A 24,320-nucleotide genomic window follows, 5' to 3' on the forward strand; every position below is an offset into this window, starting at 1 on the left:
AGTAGTTGGGGAGAAGAAGAAAATGAATAATTTAATAAATTATTTAAAAAAAAAAAGAATTATGGTTGACTTCCGCTTTCAGTGACGAGCAATTGTAAATAAACTTATAATATCGTTTTTAAGATATTCAATTGAGATAGCAAGTATCTGAAACTAGACTAAAACCTGTTATTCCTTTTTCGGTTCTTTCAATAACGTAATAGGACCAAATGTGGGAGCTTCGGTATTGTATGCGCAGATTAGAAATAAAGATAGTTTAGAAATATATGATGCTTATCTGACGTTAAATTAACTGTAACCGGAGATTTTTAAAATGGCTCTATAGAAAGATAATAAAAATTCTCAAGAAGCCAAATTTGTAAGCATCGCGATAACTTATTTTATAACAATGAGAGATGAAAGTGATAAGGGTACAGAATAAAATATGAATTTTTCGTTAAAATGGTTAAAAAGAATAAGGAATGGTTGTACTTTTGTTGTAACATGCTACAGTGCTTCCCAACCTAATTTCTCTCCCTCACCACTTGTTGAATATTTTTCATTTATTAGTTCTTCTAATTGGGTAAAACGATAAAATTAATATAAATATCTAATCTTATCGAAGATATCCGTAATAAGATATGATAAGATATCGAAGATATAATAAGATATAATCTGCACCAAAATAAAAACTAAAAAGCAATTTGGAAAAACTATTATACATTGTTTGTCGCGTGATTATTAACTTAAAAAAATTATTATGGCTATTTCTTTGTATCTCAAACAAACACACACAAAAAAAAATTTCATAAATTACACTGTGAAGCAAATTTTTTGTAGCTTTTATACAAATACTTGATATGAACTAATTCTGGTGTAGGGATTTCAAATCTGAAATTAGTTTTACTTCTAAAGCTACAGATTTTTTTTAAATTATGGTATTTTTAGTCTACTTTTTGTCGAAATGTACAAGTTTAAAGACATATATTATAGGTCTTCACGTAAAAGTTCTAGGTATAAAAGTGTGGACTGTAAAAGTAGTTAAGAAATTTCTAGGAGAGTTAGTACACCTTATCAGGATTAAAATCACACAGGAACGCATGCCTGGAAAAGTCGTAGTACGCGGCTAGGGGTGTTTCCCCTATTATGACCTGTTTAGAAGCACACGAAGAAGCAGTTCATAATAGGGAAGCTCCCTTAACGACGTATAACGTCATTTCCGGGCATGGGTTTCTAAGCAATTTTAATTCTTGATGATGTACCTTAACTCCCCTAGAAGTTTGTTGCAACATTTATACGACTTACTGTTACATATAACGCTTTGAAAATTGTACATTTCGACAAAAAATAGACTAAAAATGTCATATTATTTTTTTTTTGTAACCGTCGCTGAACGGCCGACCCAATTTTATGGGTTTACGACAACTAATGAACTCCGTAGCCTTGTAATTTTTAGCCCAATCCAGAAGACAAGGGAACTCCTGGATCGAGTATTGGGAGAAGTTTGCCTTCGTGGAGGACTTTTTGATGGAACTAACCCGCATTCCCGTTACATGGAGAGGAAGACCACGAGAACCTCCCACGGTTAGATAGACGGCAAGAGGACTCCAACTCATGATCCGTCTACCACTGAGGATATTTCACGTCAGCACTGTGGTCGGTGCAAACCGGATGCCGAATTCGTATCGACTGGAATTGGAGGCATTGGAAGGCGAACTCTCTATCCCCTGAGCCATCGCGGCTCATGTCCTATTATTTAAAAAATCTGTAACTTGGAGGGAGAAACGCATTGCAGATTTGAAATCAGAGGAAAATTTTATGATCTGTAAAAAAAAAAAATTATTAAAAACTTATGCAACCGGAAAAAAATGTTTCCTAGTGCTATCCTTAGGTCAATTTAATTAAAATTCCTGAAGCAGAATCATTTAAAAAAGATGGACCACTCAGAATTTATGAACTCAATTAACCACATGGTCACATTTATGTCAATTATATTTACTCGTTAATCCAGCTGAGTGTTGCGGTCGATTTCAATACAAATGTCGGTAACAGCATCTTTTACCAGTTACGTAAAAGACTTATTAGAAACCGACCTTTATCACTGTCGACATAATCATAGTTTGAAACCGGTTGCTCTGTCTTATTATATCAACCGAGGAGGGGGGGGGGACGGGTGCGTCCTTGTTTATATAAAGAAAAATAAAAAACAGGATCGAAACTAGGTCAATGAAGTTACTTTCTCTGAAAGAAAGGAAAAATAACGAAGAGTAGATGATTTAAGGTGTAACGGGTATTTAAATATGTGAAAAGAAGGCATGCTAAACACGTGGCCGGCTGAGTAGTTAATAGTGACAGTCGTTATGAAAAGTGATGGATATTTAACATAATGGATATTTTAGAACGCTTACCTTGTTTGGAACTGTTCTGAGAGTAACGCGTATTTTTTACGAAATAGTTATTAAATAACAGTCGAAATTTAAATCGTTCAGAATCATTAGTTTTATAACTTTTGTATGTTCTTACATATTGTAGAACTAGGCAGGTCATATAAAAATGGACAAATCGTGGCGTGTTGTTGTTATTTACAGAATGAATATCTCGAAACAAATAATCAGTAGGACAGATAATTCATTCTGTGAAGTAGGGGCAGTAATTTACAGCTTGCAACAGAATTGTTAATATGTAAGCTGCCTCATTATTACTTTCTTCCAGTTTCGTTTTATTTTATGTGACTTTAAATTTGTTAATTTAAAGCAATTTTGTAAGAATAATAATTATGTTTTTTAATTCGTACACTTATCCAACCGAGTAACTTTAGACGGAACATTTAAACCTCTCTCTGATAAATAATTCATTAAATTATTTATAAAGCCTAATAATTTAATTTCTGATTAATAATTTATTAAATTATTTATAAATCCAATTAAATTATTATCCTTCGGACTCCAAGAGTATTGATTTATCATAGGTTTGAGTTTGTCTCACTTCCATCTGTGAGAGGTGTTCTTGATTTTCAACCAAGCATTTAAATCTCTCTCTGATAAATAATTTATTGAATCATTTATAAATATTTATTATTGTCATTAATAACGTAATGTAATGAATAAAATCATTACTTACTTACACAGAAATATGAGACTAACTTCGTCTCAGTCCATTAAATCATTCCTTTATGTTAATTAAAATCTTAGATTAATTTTGTTTTAGTATATTCTCTGATGAAACATTCCATTTCCTTCAAGAAAAATTGGTTTGGTCTATTAAATCATTCCATTCCCTTCCTGGAAATGGGAGACTAACTTTCTTTGGGTTGTAGTATTAAGTTGTTGTAAATATACTTGTAGAATTTTTTTTTAAAAATGCCAATTATCGCTTAGAGATCTGAATACAAAGTTATCATCTGAAAAGTTATATTTGTAATATACTTAGCCACACCAACACCAGACAGTGATCGAGTACTTAGTTCCGTAATGATTATGCTTATAGAGTGTTTAAGAAAGTAAACGAAATTCCAGGTTAAATAGTTCAGATTTGAGTTTTAACATCGAAAAGGGGCATTTTTTTTTTGTTGTCGTCGACCATTTTCTTAAATATGAATTTTTAACTATGTCTATTTTAAAATACGCTTTTTAGCTATGTTTATTTTTTTAAATACGCATTTCGATTTGTGTCCATTTCCTTAACACTAAAAAGATAGAAACTTAGTATATACCTATATTGCCCAAAAGCAGCCAAAATGGCTGGATTGTGAAAGAGTAACTAATGTGTAAAAAAAAAAAAATTTAAATTAAATTTTGATATTTTTTATATTATTTACAATTATATGACAAGTTATTAGTAAATATTAACAATAAAAAAAATAATATGTTGTACAAAAAGTCACAAAATTCTGAGAAATTGGGTCATTATATACATAATTGTTTTTCTAATTGAAATAAAAGGCAATCAAGATGACTTCCTTAGGCAATCTAGTGTTAAATACGCATTTTGAGCAACGTATATTTTCTTAAATACACATTTTAAGCAGTGATCTTCTTAAATACGTATTTTGAACAACGTATATTTTCTTAAATACACATTTTAAGCAGTGTCTATCCCTAAATACTTATTTTGAACAACGTATATTTTCTTAAATACACATTTTAAGCAGTGTCTATCCCGAAATACTTATTTTGAACAACGTATATTTTCTTAAATACACATTTTAAGCAGTGTCTATCTTCTTAAATACGCATTTTGAACAACGTATATTTTCTTACATGCGCATTTTGAGCTATGTCCATTTTCTCAAATACGGATTTTTATCTATGCCCATTTTTTCAAATAGGCATTTCGATTTGTGTCAATTTTCCTAAATCCGTATTTTGAGAAATGTATATATTTTTCTTGAAACTACGCATTTTGATCTATGTCCATCTTCTTAAATATGCACTTTTAGCCTTGTCCATTTTCTCAAATAGGAATTCGATCTGTTTCTACTTTCTTAAATACGTATTTTAAACAACGTATATTTTTTAATACACACTTTTTTAAGTACGCATTTTTTAAGCTAAGTCAATTTTCTTCAGTACACATTTTAAGCTATGTATGTCCTTTTAACACGCATTTTAATACAGGTTGTAAATGCAAAGCTCATCGACGATTTGTAGGTCAGTTATAACGAAAACATAAGAGAAAAGGGATTGAGTTTTGTTGATTAGAATTGGGGAGGGGCTTAAAATAATCTGCCTATTCAAAGCTTTTAGTAAATAATAAAAAACTTGCACCACACTAAGGTTAATTTTAATTAAAAAGATTCACTATTTTTTTAAATAATTTTTCTGAGAAGCAGACAAGGTTACAGTGACAACTTGTGATTTAGAAAGATTTTTAAGCCTTTTTTTTATAAGCTTTTCTAAATACTGAATTCATAATATGTCGGTCAAGGTTTTGCTCATTATTATCCTCTTTTCCGAAACACCTTTTCTTTCTACTTCTTTTATGATAATTTGTGGTAAGCGATGACCGGAATGAATCGGAAATAAATTACGTTACTAGCGTGTTGTGCTGTAATACTCAGTACAAAAGTTTTAAATTTTTATGTTATGAAAGCTATTCTTCATTTTTTTTGAACTTATTGACCTATGGAGAGCTTAAAGACGATATAGAAATAGGGCAAGATATATCATATTGTCAACAATGAAATGTCTTTGTTGGATACGTCTAATTTATTCTTTCAATGGGTTAATGAAATAAGTACCAAGCATTCTTGGGGACTAAACACTGGGGGTTCCGTGTTTGACTGACCATCTAGCTAGAACATTTTCTTTGACATCCCTGATAACAAGGTCAAATAAACTACGATGGGCACAGTAGGCCTTGACCCTCCTTGGTCTGTTGCACTATTGAGCTTAGTCTTTACAAGAACTTAGAAACAGGGATAACTATATATCCAATTTTTGATTTGACTTATGTTTAATTTATTGTTTGACGCTAATTTGACTTATTGATTTGACTAATGTTTAATTATGTATAATTTTTTATTTCACTTACGTTTATATTTGACTTTGGCTTAATATTTTGCAATTTTTTTGTTAAAATATTACATGTCTTACCTGCTTTAAGAAATTATCATAGGTTCTAATAATGTTTTTGTTAAAATTTATTTTAATTGAGAAGATAGTAATCGCAAATTCGTATTATTATGAAGGAGTTCTTACGGTAGTGTGGTAGTCCAGTGGTTAGAAAATCAAAATGTGGTCGGAGGGACCGGAATTCCATTCTCACCTCCGTTAAGACCGTGCATGCGTGTTCGTAAAATCCGCGGAATCGAAAGTCCTGTAGCCGGTTGCTCAGCAGTACCACGGGTATAAGGATCCGGATAAAATTTTCTTCCCCTTCAGATCTATGTCTAAAATGAGAAATCGGCTTACGAATGAGTTGTGCTGCCACCTATCCGTGGGGTTCTGAGCTAAGATGTACTTTTAGCTTTGTGGTGCTTTTTTTTGTCAAAATGATAGGTGCACCTTTCTGAAATAATTTTCAAGGGCCAATGAGTGCCGAGTCTGGCCAACCCAAGTGTTATTAGAAACTATAACACAGCAAACAGTTCTTACGTGGAACTACGACATCGGAGACCACGTGAAATATTAAAAATGTATTGGGTTCTAGTGTTAGCTAAAAACAAGGATGAATCACCAGAGCATACTCCAAAGTGATAGTACTCCATTCATAAAAAAGTTGATAGTGAGTGTTTGGTGCTCCAACACAGGGGTGATCCATTATGATTCAATGAAACCTGGTTCATGGGTCACAAAAGAAATATGCTGCAACTAACTAGACAAAATGCATCAAAAACTTTAGAAAAATTGGCCTAGAGTGGTAAGGAGATTGTCTCTTGTATTATGCCACGGCATCATCAAACCACACACTACACACATGACTATGGCAAAGCTAGAGAAATTGGAATTTCGTCATCATCCTAGATTCTCACTAGCCTCCACTGATTTCCACCTGTTTCTAAAATTAGAAAATGTTTTAATTAGAAAATAATTGAATTTCGAAAAGGATTCCTTGATAGGTCTTCCAAGGATTTCATTGACTCTTGTTCACGAGATTTTTATACCACTAGCCTGAACAATCTGCCACTAAATGGGTGAAGTGTAAGTTTTCATGAATATTCTTTTTTATTTCTTTCAATGAAAGAAATTCATATCGATAACCATAGTTTTTCATACGTATCCAACCCAGTGAGTTTCCTTTTTTCTGTGAATGGGTGTTTGGAATTGATATCAAAAATTTTATTTTATTTTAATATGACGTTGAACAGCCAACCGAAATTCAGTCTTACTATTATCAAAGTCCAACTACGTGGTGTCGTAATTTTGAACTCAACCCAGCAGATAACGGAAATCCTGGAGGTAAACTAGCCTTTATGGAGGACTTTTTGATGGAGATAGCCTGCATCTGGGTTACATGGATGAAGAAAATCATCTACACGTCCCACGATTAGCCCGACGGTATAAAGATTATAACCCATCCTCCTACCATTAAAAATATTTTTATGTCATCATTGTGGTTGATGCGAGTAGGGAAAGCTTGAATTGACAAGCCATCACTGGGATTCGAACCTGAATCATCACGTTGGGTGGAGAATGCTTAAAACCCTGAGCCTGCTCAATACGTCAAATAGTGGTAGATGGATCATTGGTTAGAGTTCCCTTGCCGAAAGGCTAACCGTGGGAGGTTTTCGTGACTTTCTTCTCAATGTAGCGCAAGTGTGGGTTAGTTTTATCCTCCACGAAGTCGATTTTCTCCCAATACTTCATGCAGGAGTTTCGTCGTCTTCTGGATTGGGTTCAAAATTACAATGCTGTGGAGTTGAACATTAGTAGTCGCATACCCAAAAGATTGGGTCGGCTGTTCAACGACGGTTATAAGAAATTCTTCATTCTATAACTTTTCTATATTTGGTTTTGAGTGGGTTTCTCTGAATAGTCATGGAAACAATTATTTGTCATAAGCTTATGAAAAAATATCTTTTATATTGTTTTTTATTTACAGGGAAGAGGAATGTTGAAACAGCTGATTACTCACTGGAAGGCTCATCGGAAGAAGCCAACTCTTTTACCCGAAGAGACTGAGGTGCACTTTGAAGAAACATCAACAGTCAATCCAATCTTCGAGGATAACGAATCTGCCACAACATCTGAAGCACTGGGACAGCTCTCAGCTGTTATCGACTCCTTCGCTTCAGATCTAGAATCGCACGACAGTGTTGCCACAAATGGAAACCTTATAGACATAAGCACCGAAGATTTTCCCCAAGGGTTTTCAAAACCAAATAATAAGGAAGAGAGTGTTGATACCGAAACCAAGCAATTAGATGTAGTCCCCGACTCTAATGTTAAGAACGATGTAGGCAAACTTATATCTGAACAAACTAAAGGAAATAATTCCTATTTACATAGCAAAGCAGTATCAAATCTTGTCCGGGTAGTAAAATTTGATACAAAAGTATTGCAGGATCCACTTGAATCTTTAGAAAAATCCAGTAGTGAAGGAAAAACAGATTCAACAAAGGAACAAGGTGAAGAACAACTAGATATTGAAGTAATCAATAGCGTTGAGGAGTTGCCATCAGACATGATAATCAAAGTACCAGAACCACCTATTATTACACCATCATCTAAACTGAATGTACCTAAACCATCCAGTTCAGTAGAAAAAGTGGAGAGATCAGTAGATAAATTACCTGTCATTGCTGAATTGATAAAAAAGTTTCAGAGTTCGTCAGAAAATATTGAACAAAATGCTCAGAATCCGTTAATCGTGAGTGAGAAGAAAATTGATATTAAAAAAGCTGTAAATGCTAGTAAAACTGAGGCATTTAAGCCAGAAAAAGAAGCACTTTCTAAAATATTTAATTTCCCACCTCCCCCTCCTATAGAACCTGTGAAAACTGTAGTAAACAATTCAGTTCCTTTAAAGCCAAACAAAAGTTTCTTGGCATCAGTAACAGATGCGGCGAAAAATTCTGGTCCCTTCAAACACGCACAGACCAGATCTGATTCAAGTCTTGATCGTAATAAAACAGTGTCCTCAGAAATAAGTAATGTAGAAAAATCAGGCATAAAAAAGGAAATTATTCCCGTCCGAAAACCTGAAGAAAAAGCTGAAAGTAAATCACAGAACAATGAATCGGTTGTGCTATCGAGGTTACCAAATGAATCATTTGTTAATACAGCTCAAACATCTCAAAAATTGACACGTGCTGAGTCAACACCAAAAGAAAAAAATATTTTAGAAGATATAATTGAAAACAAGTCAGATAACGACTCTGTTGCGATTTCAAAATTGACAAATGAATCACTAGCTACTAAAACAGTTCAAAAAGTTACTCGCTCTGATTCAACATCAAAGGAAAAAAAGAATTTAGAAAATATAATTGCGGTAAAACAAATTAAAACTGAAAAACAATTTACTGACGTTCTTCCTAGTACATCCTCGCAGCATCCAACTTCAGTCAAGCAGCAGTCCTCCGCAATCACACAGCAGTCATCTGCAACCCCGCAGCAGTCAGCACAGCTACCAAAACGATTTCCTAGTTATCGTAAAGAAAGCGGTGCACCTAAATCTAGTCCGACTCCAAATGAGACGCCAATCGTCTTTGGCAGGAAATCTCAGGAAGCGGTTGCATCTCAGATGGAAGCCAAATCAGCCAAATCCCATTCTGAAGACAGCGGGATAACTCGTGGCGATCAAATATCATCCGAAGCCACGCAAGAAAACAATCCCGAATCTCAGCCACACAGCGATAAAGAATCATTGCCCTCCAACTCCACCAGAAAAAGTAAGAGGGAAAGAAAGATTTCGCACCATCGAACTAGAGGTTGCAAACACTGCAGACGGTCGTTCGCTGGTGACATACCTCTGAAGCGTGGAAAATGTGATGACTATTACGATAATTTTATAGGTGCGCATAGGAATCGTGGAAGAAAGCATTCGGAGAGCTGGGGATCTGATTTGTCTTGGGAGGAAAGAGAACTTATTCGTAAACTTCGCAGTCGAAGAACGACTTTACGTTCTGATACCCCTTCAGTCAGATCAGGTCATTCTCAACGCAATAAACCTGAAAGTGGTTACCTCCAGAGACCACATGCTCTACGCCGTTCCTCGTCAGATGAGGGTTCTTTGTTCGGGGCACCCATGTGTTCTTGTGACGAGTGTTGGCTGCATCTAGTAAAATATTATGCTTACGGTAGGTCATCTCTAAGAGGATATTCACACAGAGAGGTAAGTAGTTCAGTGCGTTAACTAATTAACGGTTCATGCTGAATAATTTCTAATCTAATGATCGGATCTTCACGTTCTAGGACTCAATCTTAATGGTTCGTGAAGTTAACCTTAAATATGATAATTAATTAGTGCACACGATATTTTAAGATACGAAATAAGACACAAAAACGTACTTTATCCGAATAAACATACCTTATTTTCAACGGATTCGAATTTTTGATCCCTAAAGTATGGAGGGTAGCAGCAATCAGGGAAATATGGTCCCAACAGTTTGATCAGGACAGCGCTACAAAGTTTTTAATGTTAATTTTACTTTTTTGCGTATTTCGCTATATTTCGAAATTTTTTTAAACGAATTGAAAATTTTTCGCACACGACTATAAAATTCGTTTATTTAAATAAGGTTTATATATAAATATATTTTTACATCTTTTTAAAGAATGTAATTTTACATGGCAAGGTAAGGTACAAAATTTGAGCGAAATTGACCTCTGAGAAATCGAATTTTAAATATACAACTTTTTTACTCGCTGTACATAATTTTTAAAAACGCATAATAGTATATATGTTGATATAATAGTATATATGATGAAATAGTATGCGATATAATAGTATATATGTTGCCGCTAAATTGTGCCGCCAATTGTGTGCTAAAAACTTATTCTATAGAATGTCTAGTTAATGTACAGATTAGTTTGAAATCTACCGTTCAGCGGTACCTTCACAAATTTTACTTTAGCAAAAAAGGTAGTTTCACAAAATAATTTTAAATATGCAAGTTCTAAGATTATCCTCCCTGCCTCTTAAAATTTTGTTTTTTTTTTGTATCCCCATAAAAAAAACGATAAATCCTGAGTTAATTACGCATTTCGAATTGCAATGGAACACTATGACGTAAGAGAATAATCCGCTTCTCACCTGATTTGTATGAAGAACGCTTTTCCTCCTCATGCCTGACTGAGAGCATGCAAACCCTGTTAATGTATTTGGTTAGATAGTCCAGTGTGGTAATCCTAACATGTAGCTTAAGTCATTTATATCGAACTTTTTTATCGCTGATTTTTTTAAAAATGAAATGACGAGGCTCTCGCTCTGTAAACTTTACAGGAAGTTGAAATTCTAACTGTTATCTAAAACACGATTTTAAATTTATTCTAACAGACCTTCACTTTTTTTTTCATGAAATATTTTTTTCTGTATGACCCAGTCGGAAATGTTCTCATAACGAAAATAACTTTTAATGCTAGTACTGTTAAATGCATATTTATATTAAATTCAAGATAAAATTTAACTATATACAATGATTTTTATGAATTTATTTAAATTTGGATGCAATTTTTAAGCCCCCAAAATTTTACAATATCAAAATTGTTTTGGAATAAATGGGAAAAATATATAGAAATAAATTATACATAAATAAATTATAATTAATAAATTATAAACCAGTTAAATAATTTTTATTAGTTGTGATTTAATTTACGTTATTTATGTGTTGATTTTTTAATATAATTTTTAATTTTCGCAAATTATATTTAAATTTTCACAAAATAGGTACCTGTTAAACAAAAAAAACCTAGACAGACACCTGATTTTTTTTATCTCTCAATATCAAAAAAGAATAACAAATTAGTTGGTAAAAGGGGAAAAACAATCTTTTGAACTTTAACGATTCGGAATCCGTTAATGGGCACAGAACCTAGGCAAATTGCTAAAAATTGATTATTGCACACTTTAACGGATTATCCTAGTTAAGATTGGTAATGTGCATATTAACAGCTTACTAGTTTTAGCTGTATACGCTAAATGACTGACCTATTTTGAATGCAATTATAAAATATATATGATATCTTGATCACATTCCTAAGACCAACATCGCAATTCAAAAACTTCTTACACCCATTTTTGAAATTCTTCAACCCGAAGTTAGTTTCATGGAAAAAATAATTTTTAATACTTATAAATTAGATTATTTTTATCATTTTATTTAATAATCGTCAAATAAAATTTTAGATGGTAAGGCATAAAAAATTTTATATGAATTTATATAATTGAATTACGAAATCAGAGAGTAATTAAATTTTATGAAAGTTGGATTTTTAATTTTTCATTTCTCATGGATTATTTGACCTATTTCATTGAAATTTTTCATTTAAAATTCCGTATTTTAAAATGATATAAGAATTTGTCTGCCTTATGATTCGCATTTTCTGATTAAAATAAAATAATAAAAATTACTTCATGAAGCTATTTAATTGGATAAACAAGTTTCATAAGTGAGTCTAAGGAGTTTTGAATAACGCAATTATTTTTAGAGATCTAACCAAGGACATTAAAAAGTTGAATTAACAATAAAGGGCTCAGACTTTCGATTCTCCTGAATAAACAAATCTATTCCTTCCTGAACCTTCTATTTTGATGGTCTAAAATTCAAATCCATACAAAAAAAAAAAAAACAAAAAAAAAAAAAACGCATGCTAATTCAGAGTAAAGTACGTTTTCGATACTTGTCTGATTCCAAAACTTAATTTATAGTTGAAAGCAATTGTTTGGCATACTTGAGGTTAACCTTTCGAACTATTGAAATTGGTTTTATAACGTAAACATCATCTTTTTAGAAGAAAAAAAAAATTATATTTTCTGTTTTTGCGCATTTAACAATGATTTATACCATTCTTTTAATGGAGTTACACTAAAAACTTAATGAACATAAACGTAATTTAAAAACGAATATCTGTCGCACGTGAAGATGCTGCTTCTTAGTTGATGTTACATCTTAAATAATCCAATTTCAATTTGATTTCATTCCATTCGCGTTTTTTTTTCGTACGCACAGTGGGTTTGCGAAGAATAATGAAAAATAGTGTGAGTCACAACTACGTTTATATTTCATAATGCAAGAAATTTTAGCGCATCATGACACCAAAAATGGTGGCAACTTATTTACACCAAAGTTGTGTAGAACCAAGGGCAGTTCCTGGTGTATTTTACACTGCTTGGTGAGTTGGGACTCTTGAACAGAGGATTCTTACCACCAATCATTTAATCAAGAACAGCAATAAATTCATGTGAGAATAAAAAAAATCAAAATTTGAAAATTGCTATTAAAATTTTTGTATATTAAAATCATAGTAATTAAATCGAAGGTATAATATCTCAACAACCTCCCCCGAATAAAAAAGTTGACAACTACTTTACACCCAAGGTAGTTTAATAAAACACTAGGAATGTTCTTATACACTACTTTTGGCGCAAAGTAACTGCCGCCACTTTTGATATTCATTAGCAGAAATATTTATAATAACAGATACACATAATAAAGTAAGATAGACATAAGTGTCAGTAAAGTTATTTTTACTCGACGATATAAAGTAAGAATCGTTAATTTATTTACGATGCATATATATGTAGCTTTAAAAGCCGGAATTCTGGTACATTCTAGGTTTTGTCTTCAATACCTAGGATTTATATAAATCATTTGTAACTCCTGAGTTTTATCACAAAGATTTGGTAAAAGATCGAAACGGAATCATATTAAAGCAGGCTTCGAACTTTCACCAAGCCATTTTGGTAAAAGCTATGTTTTACCGGTAAAACCTACGATTTATCATATTTCAGGTTTTGTCCCTTTAACATTTTTAATAATTCGTGAGAAAAAATTAGTTTTTAAATTAAACATACGCGTAGTACAGGTAGAATATTAAGATGAATTTTAACTAGGCTAAATAGAGCCGAAGCGGATGGAAATTATTTCTTATAAAATTATTTAATATAGTTTACAAAGCATAATTAAAACACAAATATCCTTATTACTACTAAAAAGATACATACATATTTTAATAGTATAACATACTATTAAAATATGTATGTAGTATAACATTATGTAGTATAACATATGTAGTATAACATATGTATGTAGTATAACATGTAGTATAACATAGTATAACATTTTAATAGTATAACATACATATTTTAATACTTTTTTTTCTGTAAATGTATGCTGTAAAGGCTGCATTGTAGACAACAACAAACTTTCGCTTACTTGTATTGAAATGTAAACAATCTACAGACATGTACCGATGTTGGTATTTTCGGATGTGGAAATATTTACGGTATGGTGTGAATGCCCGTGAGCTTGGGGTAAATTTATTCCTTTATAAGTTTTTAGATTTAATTACATATTTTAAATTGTATATGAAAGTTCGATTTGGCTCCAATTTGAAAAAAAAGTGTTTCTTTACGCAATTGTTTGGTTTTTTTTTTCACTTCACTAAAAAAAATTAGCTTTTTATTTTGTTAAGAAAACTATACGTTAATTTTTCTTGACTATAATTTTCATGCAATTGTTTGCAGGATTTGTGTACGTGTCGAACAAGGCACCCCGACTTAATCAGTCGAAAAGTGAAATTTCAGTCTGATACCATTCCTGAAGTTTCATCGTCAGAGAGAACACTGACAACAACTCCTACTATTCCCGAAGAAAGTGAGAAAAAAGACGACACAACTACCAACAGCGATGAAAAGAAAACTGAAAAAAGCGTCGGGAAAAGTGGAAAAAGCAAAGGAAGACCTCTTGACACTAAAGTTTTGGTAAGAAATACAGTATGCAAACACATATAAATAAGTTTGACAGATTTGGGGCAATGTAATGATAAGTTACATTTTCAAATTGTTTCAGAGCGCTCTTTTGATGATAAATATCAACGATCAACTGTCAAAATGAGGGTGCTGAGGTAGCGTCGGTTAAAGCGTCGCTTGCTATCCTGGCGAAGGCTCTGAATTCGATCCTGGCATACACACGTTGCCGAACAGGCGTCTATATGTAGCAAGGTGCTAGTTTAATCTGTCGGGCTGAAAGTAATCTCGTTGGCTGAGGTAGAGAGAGGAGTACCAGTTCAGTCACTGAACGGGTTTCAAAATTACTTGGTATTACTGCTACAGCTAAAAACGGGCTATGGTTGAGTGTATGTGTAGTTAAAATGAATTTCCTGTCTATAGAGCTCTAATCTCGTAGAAATTTTGGAAATTTTCTAAGAACCGATCTAGAAAAAAGATTATGGATTAAAAATTACCGATGCATTGATAAATCAATCGAAAAGAAATTAATGGAGATAAGAATGGATTGCTTGCTACGTTTTCTGTTTGTAAAATAACTACCATTTACAGTCAGAATGTGGAACTATTTGATTGAGTACAAAATTAGTAGCCATCTGTGCAAATGCTTGATTTAAAGAGCTGGCATGAAATAAGAAAAAAAAGTATTTTTTTAACATTATTTTCAAATAGACGCGCCATTTGTGAGCCACTCCTTGTTTCGAAACTTTTTGAGAATTGTCTAATTTTATAGGTAAAAAGCAGAAAACTACAGATTTCAGCCAGTCTTTAAATTGATTTTTCAAATCATTGATCAATTTCGCGACAGACAGTATAATATCTAAGAATTTTATAAAATGAAGAATGCTCACCTAGCAAAGTAGGGAAAAAAAGGCTCATTATTAAAAATATCGTTCATTCCCCCAAAATACAAATGTTACTTTGAAAATATAATGAAATACTACCTATTACTTACGTTACCGACAGTATATAACAAACATGTATCTATTGGTACTAGGTCTGATTGTCATTTGGCATTCTATGGAATGTCCATTTTCACCTTTCTGTAGATGTATTTTATAGAGTACCACCTTATGCTATACAGCATACACCTGATTTTTACAGAAATTTTTGATTGCTTTTATAGAAATTGTGATATTTTCCCCAATACTTTCTTAAATGTAGATTTGGTTTAATATTATATCACCTCAAGCTTTACAATTTTAATAGTCTCCAGTACAGCTCTTGGTTTTTCGATTTTCAAAAGTTTTTGTTCATATTAATGCGTTGTTGGTCTATTCCAACCGTGTAGCCCAGATATTCTATACATACGCATACCTCTGAATTAAGCATCACAATTTAACTAATTGATATCTAATTGATATCGTGTTCTGATTGATATCCTGAACGTAAAAAAAGATGATTATATAATGTATATTTATTTTTACAGAAAGAAAAATATCGGCTCATGACTCCATGGGAAATGGAGGAATGGGATATAGCTATGAGGAAGCAACTCTTAATGGAACGTCGGAAGCGGGCTAGAAACATGGGACTCATGGCGCTTGCAATGGTCATTTTAATTGGTTTAATAGTCACTGGCGTGATGATTTACTTGAGAAGAAAAACGATCTAGTCAAGATTGCCTGATTTTCAAGTCAAAGGTTGCCACGGAAAAAAGAAAAAATGAGCAAATCAACAGCTGCCATTTGCTCAGTACATGAATAAAAGTCACCGTGACTCATACGCAGTGTAATCAGGGAGCTCAGAGAAGGAAAATCAAAGTAATGACATATAAACGCAAGCAGTTTTGTCACTCGATGCCTTTACATGAAAGTAAGGCGAGTCACTTTTGCGTTGACGCAGTGCTGTTTTAAGGATTATTTATTTCAACTTACTACAAAAAGTGTGTAAGTCACAGTGCTGTAATGTGACATTGATTTGCATATTCTGGTTACTGAAATATGTCGATACATTTGTTACTACGTATTAACATGAACTGAGCAAGGAATTTTGGCCTCATTTTAAAACGTGATTTATTTCTGTGCCCCGATAAATTTCTGTATGCAACAATATATTTTCTGCTAAATTTGTCACTATGTGTTAACATGAACTGCTCCAAAATTTTTTCAGCATTTTAAAATGGGATTTACTTTGGTACCCTGGTAAATTTCTGTATGCAACAATTTATTTTCTGATAAATTTGTCACTACGTGCTAACATGAACTGTGCCAAAAAATTTTCCAGCATTTTAAAATGGGATTTATTTTGGTATCCTGATAAATTTCTGTATGCAACAATATATTCTCTGATAAGTTTGTTACGAAGTGCTAACATGAACCATGCCAGGATTTTTTGCCCTCATTTTAACACGGGAATTATTTCTGCGTCCTGATAAATTTCTGTAAGAAACAATATTTTCTGAAAAATCCTTTCCATGTTAAACTCTAATATTTGAAGAGAGCGCCTTGAATCATATCACGGTTTAAATTTGCTACAACCTTAATAAGGTGTTAAATTTATCTATGTATTCATTTAAAATGAATAATATATTGATTATTCAAGTTTGTGAAGTACAATATGGTTACTGCAGAAGATTCGAGCCATGTTAAAGACTCAACGCGCTGCAAAACTTTAAGAAATGTGTCTATTATTATTCATTCATGAAAAAATAATTTTAAAAAAATAGTATAGTTATCTCGGTTTACGATTATTTAAACCAGTTTCAATAATCGTAATAGATCCAGTCAGAAAATAGCTTTCTTTTGTCTAACCTGTGTCTTCACTACCATTTTTGAACCATTACCGATGAAGGTTTTGTAAACCTTTTGCAAATGATAACGTATTAAAATTATTAGAAGTGAGCCATATCTATTCAACTATAATTTTGTTTAAATTTCAAACAAAATCCCAATGTGCGAGGTATAAAAAAAAAATCGTAATTTACTCTAAAACTAACTACTATCGCTCTTCTGCTACATATTATATTTCTTTGTCTTTATAACCAGCCCATGGGACCTACTGAATTTACTGATATGGCTCTCGGAAGCAAAAAGGTGAAGAAGAACCTATTTGAAATGATTATAAATGATTTATGAGATATGTTTTGGCCAGTTAATTACAATGTATAAATATAAATGAATCTCCATGATACTGTTGTAAATACATAATGACACGATATTGAATATTGTAAACTCTTTGAAGTATTTATATTTTAAAAGCTGTGAAAAACAAATGAGATTATATTTTTATTAATAAAAATATTTTGTGATCGTTGTTGTCGTCTTTTTAAAAAAAAGATATTCAATTATTCATAATATTGAAAATATATTTATATTATAAATTACATCTCATGTGTAATTAGCGCAATACGAACTGAAAGTTAAATCTTTAATTATTTAGAACTTCATCACCCTTACACGGTGTTTAAGATTTACGAATGAATAAATAAGTAAATAAAATAAAGCAGTAGAACTTTGACTTCTAGTTTTAAAAGGATGCTATATTCCTTAGCACCAGCTAATAATGTTATTGACATGGGAAGTAATTTAACCATTATTAGTTTGCATTTTGTTTTGTTGTAATTAGTTTGCATTAGTTTGCACAAAAAAAAAAAATTACACACACTTCATGGTTCGCTTTAAACTTTCTAATTACTTTTTCTTAAATTGAAAAGATTATAAGAATGATAATGTTTTCTTAGCTATAAATATTGTCTATTTACTTTAAATCAATAATTTATCACGAACAAAGCAAAGAATATTTAATCATGATACATTACTAGAAGGAAAATAATGTTTTTAAAATTAATGACGGAACTACTTTAAAATTAATACTAATGTTGCATTGCTGCTTTCTTCTTTGATTAACCATGTGAAATCTCATGAGACGATATCACAATGTTGTTGCCCGCCCTTCCAGGAAAAACAACTTTTTTCTATTACTACTCTAACATGGTCGCCAAACAGGGCCCGACCTAACCTAATTGGGGCCGGGGCAAAAACTTCTTTGGGGGCCCCTTCTGCTTCACTACTCCAGTAATGAAGAACCGAATTTATGAAGGTATTTAAATTTTTCACCTCATTATAGATAACAAAAAAATTGACTAGAACCTAAAATAGCTATTAAGTCCCTTCCCCTCCAATGGTCAGACGAAATATCGTTGTCCATTTTATTGATTTTCTGACAATTCTATGTCCATTATGCCGAAAGCAGCTTTTTTATTGTTAACTTTATCATATAGCTGCGAAAAATTCATATCCTCGTTGACATTAGAACGGAATTCAGCTAAATTTTCGCAATTACGATGGTTCAATGAAGCCAATCAGAAGCCTGTATTTTTTGTAAACATATCACATTTCGCAATATGTAAAAATACAGGCTTTTGTTTGGCCAAATTTGTCCATCGTAATTGCGAAAATGTAGCTGAGTTCCATACCAGAAAGTCATGGATTTACGAAATATAGATTGTGTTCTTACGCTAGATTAATGAAGAAGCTAACATAAAACTAACGGATTTTACACTATGCTGATATTTTGTTTAAAAAAAGTTTATTCATGAAGAAAGCGTAAAATTAATTTTCTATTCGATTTGGGGGCCCCTTCTAACGCGGGGGCCTGGGGCAACTGCCCCTGCCTTAGTCAGGCTCTGTCGCCAAACATACATCATTTCATAATTGCATGTCAAATATTATTATGCATGCACTAACAAGGGAAACTAGGGAAGTGTGACTCGCCAATTTTGAAATAAACTAGTGGGGTGTATGCCTTATGAGGAATAATTTTAGGGGGCAGCATTCGTTTCGGCCCATAGAAGGTCCTGGGAGAGATAAAAAATAATTTAATATATAGAAAAATCGGTATTTTATTACTTCAATGCAGTCTATTAGTTATTGTAATTGTCTCATACTCCAATTAATTTGTAATTAATTGGATAATTAATTAATTTGCTAATTAATAATTTAATTAACATTCGTTTCGGCCCATAGAAGGTCCTGTGAGAGATAAAAAAAAATTCAATATATAGAAAAATCCGTTTTTTATTACTTCAATGCATACTATTAGTTATTGTAATTGTCTCATAATCCGATTAATTTGCAATTAATTTGATAATTAATAAATTATTCAGGAAATTAATTAATTATTAATTAATTGTTAATTAATTATGAATAAATTGCTAATTAATTATTAATTAATTAATTGATTTGCAATCGCATACTCCAATTAATTTGGAAAATTTAAAAAAAAAAATTAAAAAAATTAGATGTCAATTTTTTTTTAAAATTAACCTAACAGGTTTTTCTGATGAACTACAGATATATAAAATTTTCGAAATCAATTTTAACTGTAAATATGCATTACATAGTGTGTGAAAGTACCACAAATTTAAATGGAGTACCACAAATTACAATAGCTAATAGCCTGCACTGAAGTAATAAAATACCGATTTTTCTATATATTGAATTATTTTTTATCTGTCACAGGACTTTCTATGGGCCGAAACGAATGTTTCCCCCTAAAATTATTCCTTATAAGGCATACATCCCACTAGTTTATTTTAAAATTGGCGAGTCACACTTCCCTAGTTTCCCTTGTAAGCATTTTAATCGGGAAATAAAACCCCGAATAACCGGAGTAGAAAAGTTATTTTAAACAATACGGGGCAGCAGTTTTGTATAGATTCATAATTTTTTTGCAATAAATTCATACATTTAGCATCGAATTTAAAATAATTTTTTAATTATTTCTAGTTAATCTGCATAACTAACTACATCGATTTTAAGTAATATAATCGATTTAATTAATTTAAAATTTAGTCACGTTACGCTTCTGATTTGGCTTTAAACCTAAATGCATCGCTTGAAAATGGCCCATAGACCATACAAACAAATTGTTGAACTATTTTTTAAATTCTAAACTTTTACCCTTAGAGGAGGCCATTTTGAGGTCAACTTTTTCTAATCACTAAGTTTGGTTTGTGAAAATTCGATCTTTAGAGTCAAAAGTTACTCAGAGAAATATTTTTTTTTTCTGTGCTCTTAATTAGTACATATAGCGTGCAAAATAAAAAGTTCAAACCATGAATAACGTTCGATTTAATGTTCAGATTTTTAAGTACTATGGTTCAAGTCGATGAATAGAGTATCAAACCTTTAGGCTTATTAACAAGTGCTGACGACAAAAATCCGAAAAAACATACCATTTTTTTCGGCTAATTCGAATTTTTGCCCAAAAAATATTGTATCTTGAAAATATAGCTCCGATAGTTTAGATAGAAGAGTCTTGTCTATTAAACATCTTGAGAACTTTTTAAGTGAACAACGAACCGGAAAACTTAAGTTTAATAATTTAAAGAAATTTTGATTGCATATTTGTAAATAAAAGGTACATTTCATATCTTGACAAGTTTGACTTTCATATTTGTATAAGTTTTTTAATTATGCAAACTTAAACAAATTTAGTGCTGCCATCTATACTTATTTTATAAAGATTTGTCTTGAGTGAAAAAGTTTAGTTATTCACCTTTTCTTAACAAATATATTTTACAATTGGAATTTGAGTACAATTCTGCAAAAATCTTAAATGCAAAGAACTGTTAGAAGTTTTGAAATGTCTTAAAATTATATTATTGCTCAAATTTGTGACAATTTTTAATTTACTGCGAAGTTGAACCCTATAATTGCAATTCTTTCATTTAATTCACCCGATATTATACTTCAAACTTAAACTTATATTCTTCGAGACTTTATAATATTTAAAGTTATATTGTCATTGCACTTGAAAAGAATACAGCTTTGTATCAAAAATATATTAAAGATTTGTGCTCTCAAAATCTTTCATAAAATGATTTGAGGCTTGCAGTTAAATTTAATGTGCCTACCCTACGGAACATTTAGAAGTTAATTTGTTAAAGCAATATTTTTCAGGTAAATTTGTTAACTTGGTGTAAATTAAAGTTTTCAAATTATTTTTTTTCTTAAAGAATCTTAAATATTAATGACAAATATCTTTAAAAAAATTAGGTTAAGTACAAACAAGTTTTTTACCTAACTTTATCAATTTGTTTTTATCTAACATATCTAAAATATTTACGAACAAATGAATTAAAACCAACTAATTTCGAATAGATACCGTCTAAAAAAATTACGTTAAAAAATGTCATTTCACCAAAACAAATGATTTATTACTTCAGATTATTTTTAATTCAGTGTTAAATATGAAATATAACATATCTACAGCTACACTAATAAAAACATTATTTACAGAATACTATGAGACTATGTACAAAATATTACAAGAAACAGCAAAGTAACAAGTTATCTGCTTTTCTAGTTCATTAATTATCTCACAGATAGCGCTAATTTTATTTTTGGAATATCTCTTAAGTCTGAAAATTATCTTTTTTGTTGTTTACCTTAAAAAATAAAAAATTCAAGTCCATCCTTACAATTTTTAACATTAATTTTACAAGTAGTTAACTATGGTTGGTGTGTAAAGTTAAACACCAGATGGCGCTAGGGGTTGAAATTCGTCGTAAGACTTCTGGGTTACTACTTTCGATTGATTTTTACACCTAAGCTTGAAAAATGGCTCCATCAAATATTATTATATTAGTAGTGTCTACAATATAGAGCGTTTTTTAAATTTTAATTTCAACAAAACTAACATAAGAATTTGGAAGATGCAGCAATCATGCTATGATGCTACTCAAAAAATTATCAACGGCGGTATTTTACACTAATATAGCCAAATAAGGAATATCTCTCATAACATGTCAAACCTTACACTTTATTCATCGTTTGACATTTATTTTCTTAAATTTGTTTAAAGATCACAACCAGTTAGAATTTATAAATTACAGTAGACTCTTATGAATGGTAAAATTACTAGCAAATTTAAACATAATCACATTAATAAAACTTCCTAAAATATTAAGTCTGTTCACAGATCACCCAGGGCCGGATTTACGTATAAGCTAAATAAGCTGTAGCTTGGGGCCCCGAGATGGCAAGGGCCCCCAGATCCAACTTTTTCCTTCTTTTTTTAAAGTTTTATTCAAAGCTGGAGCCCTCTGAAAACTAAAATACATTTTTTTTCTTTTTTACATTGGCGAACGCTTTTCAAAATCTAATAGAAGTGTTTACAAATATATAATAATTGTTACTCTTCACTTTTCTAACCAAAAGAGCAATAAAAAGGCCTTTTTCCTGATGAAAATATCCTGTAGCTTTCGTAGCTACCAGTGATGGGAGTAGTCCATGGATCCTAAAAAGCGGTACTCTAGACTCCATGGAGTGGTCAAATAGCCGCCTCAATTTTACACTGTGGGAAATGTTTTCAGCTTCTTTAAATTGCTGTGGGCTCTTTTGTCCTTCTCCGCAAAAACACCCTTTTGTCTGATTTCTGGGCAAAAAATTTCTAGGGCTGTGGGAGAATCTTGTTTAGGGTCACTCTGTTTCGAGATTTCCGTTGAGTCTCATAGTCGTTAAAGAGCTTCTCGTTTAATTTTAACTTTTCTTTTTTGCAAAATATGTTTCTTCCAATTTATTAGAAAAGCTTTTTTTCCTTTTAATTATCCTAAATGTTTTAACTAGCTTAATTGTTTAATTTACTTAATTATTGTAATTGATTTTAATTTGTTATTTTCCAAATTAATCGTACATAAATCCGTGAACTCTTTTCTTTCTTTATTTAAATGGTGGGCCACTATTCAATTCCCTCTTTGACAGGCCTATCTGCCAAAATCCTTGATTTGGTCTATTTTGGATGAAATTGAGATAACAGATGTGGTTTTACTTTAATTTTACTTACTGCTAATAGACAGAAGCAACATGTGATATTGCTTGATAGAGCATTGAAATCAAGTGATCATCAGCTAAACAAATGTTTAAATATATGGGTAAAAAATATTGTTCAAACCTCCTGTCTGATCAAATTTTCCATGTATCTCCGAAATATGAATTATGTTTAATTTGTAAAATATGATATTTCGTACACAATATTCATTTATTTAGTTAGCTTATGATTTTATTGTTTATTGATCATACTTGTTTCTATTTTTAACTCCCTGATCTTTGTTGTTATTATGTGTTTAAAGTTAATAAGGCATCTAAATTTTTTAATTTATAAGGATTTCAAATTTTTAAAGCAAAGTCGAAATAACTTCTTAAAATTGCAAATTGAAACTATTTATAAAATTTTGACAGATTTGTTTTTATTTTAAATCTGTGCATTTAATTTAATAAAATAAAGGCAAATAAAAAATAAGTTTAAAAAATATAAATAAATGACTAGATAAAATATAAAACTGTGTTGTCAATGAAAAGGAACATATCTTTTAAACATTTTGAGTATTAATAAATTATTTAAAAATAAACAATTTTAAAAGGTAGAAATTTTTTTTTTATTTGTTTAAAAGGCAAATTTTGTCCCATCATTTGATCAAGAGACTATTTAATATCTGTTTCTAAGAATCAGTCAGTCGCGTGTGGGTGTGTGGATGATGTAATCAAAAGAGGCATACAAAAAAAGCCAATTTAACTTCAGTTAATGCCCTCGGTATTATATTTTTAAACTCCTCTCAAAAATGTAGTAAAAAAGTTATACAAATTAATTGTCGCAAACAAATTAATATTAAGTAAGAACGAATCAAAAATGATATCGAAATATGCTGAATCACTAATGAGACAGGCGGGATGAAAGACATCGAAACCAATTTGATTAAATAGTAAAACTAGAAAGTGTTTCAAAAATCCGGACATGTATCAGGCTTCAATTTTTTTTACTGCCACAAAATTTATTAGAGACAATTCGTTAGATTTCAATACGGGTTATGTTTTTTCATTAATTAAATATTAAACACTAACTAATATTTGTCTTTCAAAGCTTTTCATTCTGTAATAACGAATGTCAAGCATTTAAAGTATCCAGTTCAAGAATGTCAAGTATCCAAATGACTTCATTTATTAAATTTA

The 24,320-nt window shown here is 31.3% G+C and overlaps 2 protein-coding genes across 4 annotated transcripts in view; one reads left to right on the plus strand and one right to left on the minus strand.

Moving 5' to 3' along the window:
• LOC107455486 (uncharacterized) overlaps nucleotides 1–17,622 on the plus strand; it is a 48,197-nt gene extending 30,575 nt beyond the window's left edge. For all 3 annotated transcript variants that reach the window (XM_016073073.4, XM_016073072.4, XM_016073074.5), the window contains exons 2-4: nucleotides 7,522–9,753; nucleotides 14,107–14,343; nucleotides 15,797–17,622. In XM_016073073.4, coding sequence (XP_015928559.3) covers nucleotides 7,531–9,753; nucleotides 14,107–14,343; nucleotides 15,797–15,982 — 2,646 coding nt within the window. In that variant the 5' untranslated portion in view covers nucleotides 7,522–7,530 and the 3' untranslated portion in view covers nucleotides 15,983–17,622. The remainder of the gene's footprint in view (nucleotides 1–7,521; nucleotides 9,754–14,106; nucleotides 14,344–15,796) is intronic.
• LOC107455484 (uncharacterized) overlaps nucleotides 1–24,320 on the minus strand; it is a 180,828-nt gene that overhangs the window by 72,068 nt on the left and 84,440 nt on the right. The gene's annotated exons all lie outside the window — the stretch shown is intronic.

This window comes from Parasteatoda tepidariorum, chromosome 6 (genome assembly GCF_982258835.1).
Source record: "Parasteatoda tepidariorum strain Cologne lab strain chromosome 6, Ptep-v5.0, whole genome shotgun sequence".
Classification (NCBI taxonomy): Eukaryota; Metazoa; Arthropoda; class Arachnida; order Araneae; family Theridiidae; genus Parasteatoda; species Parasteatoda tepidariorum.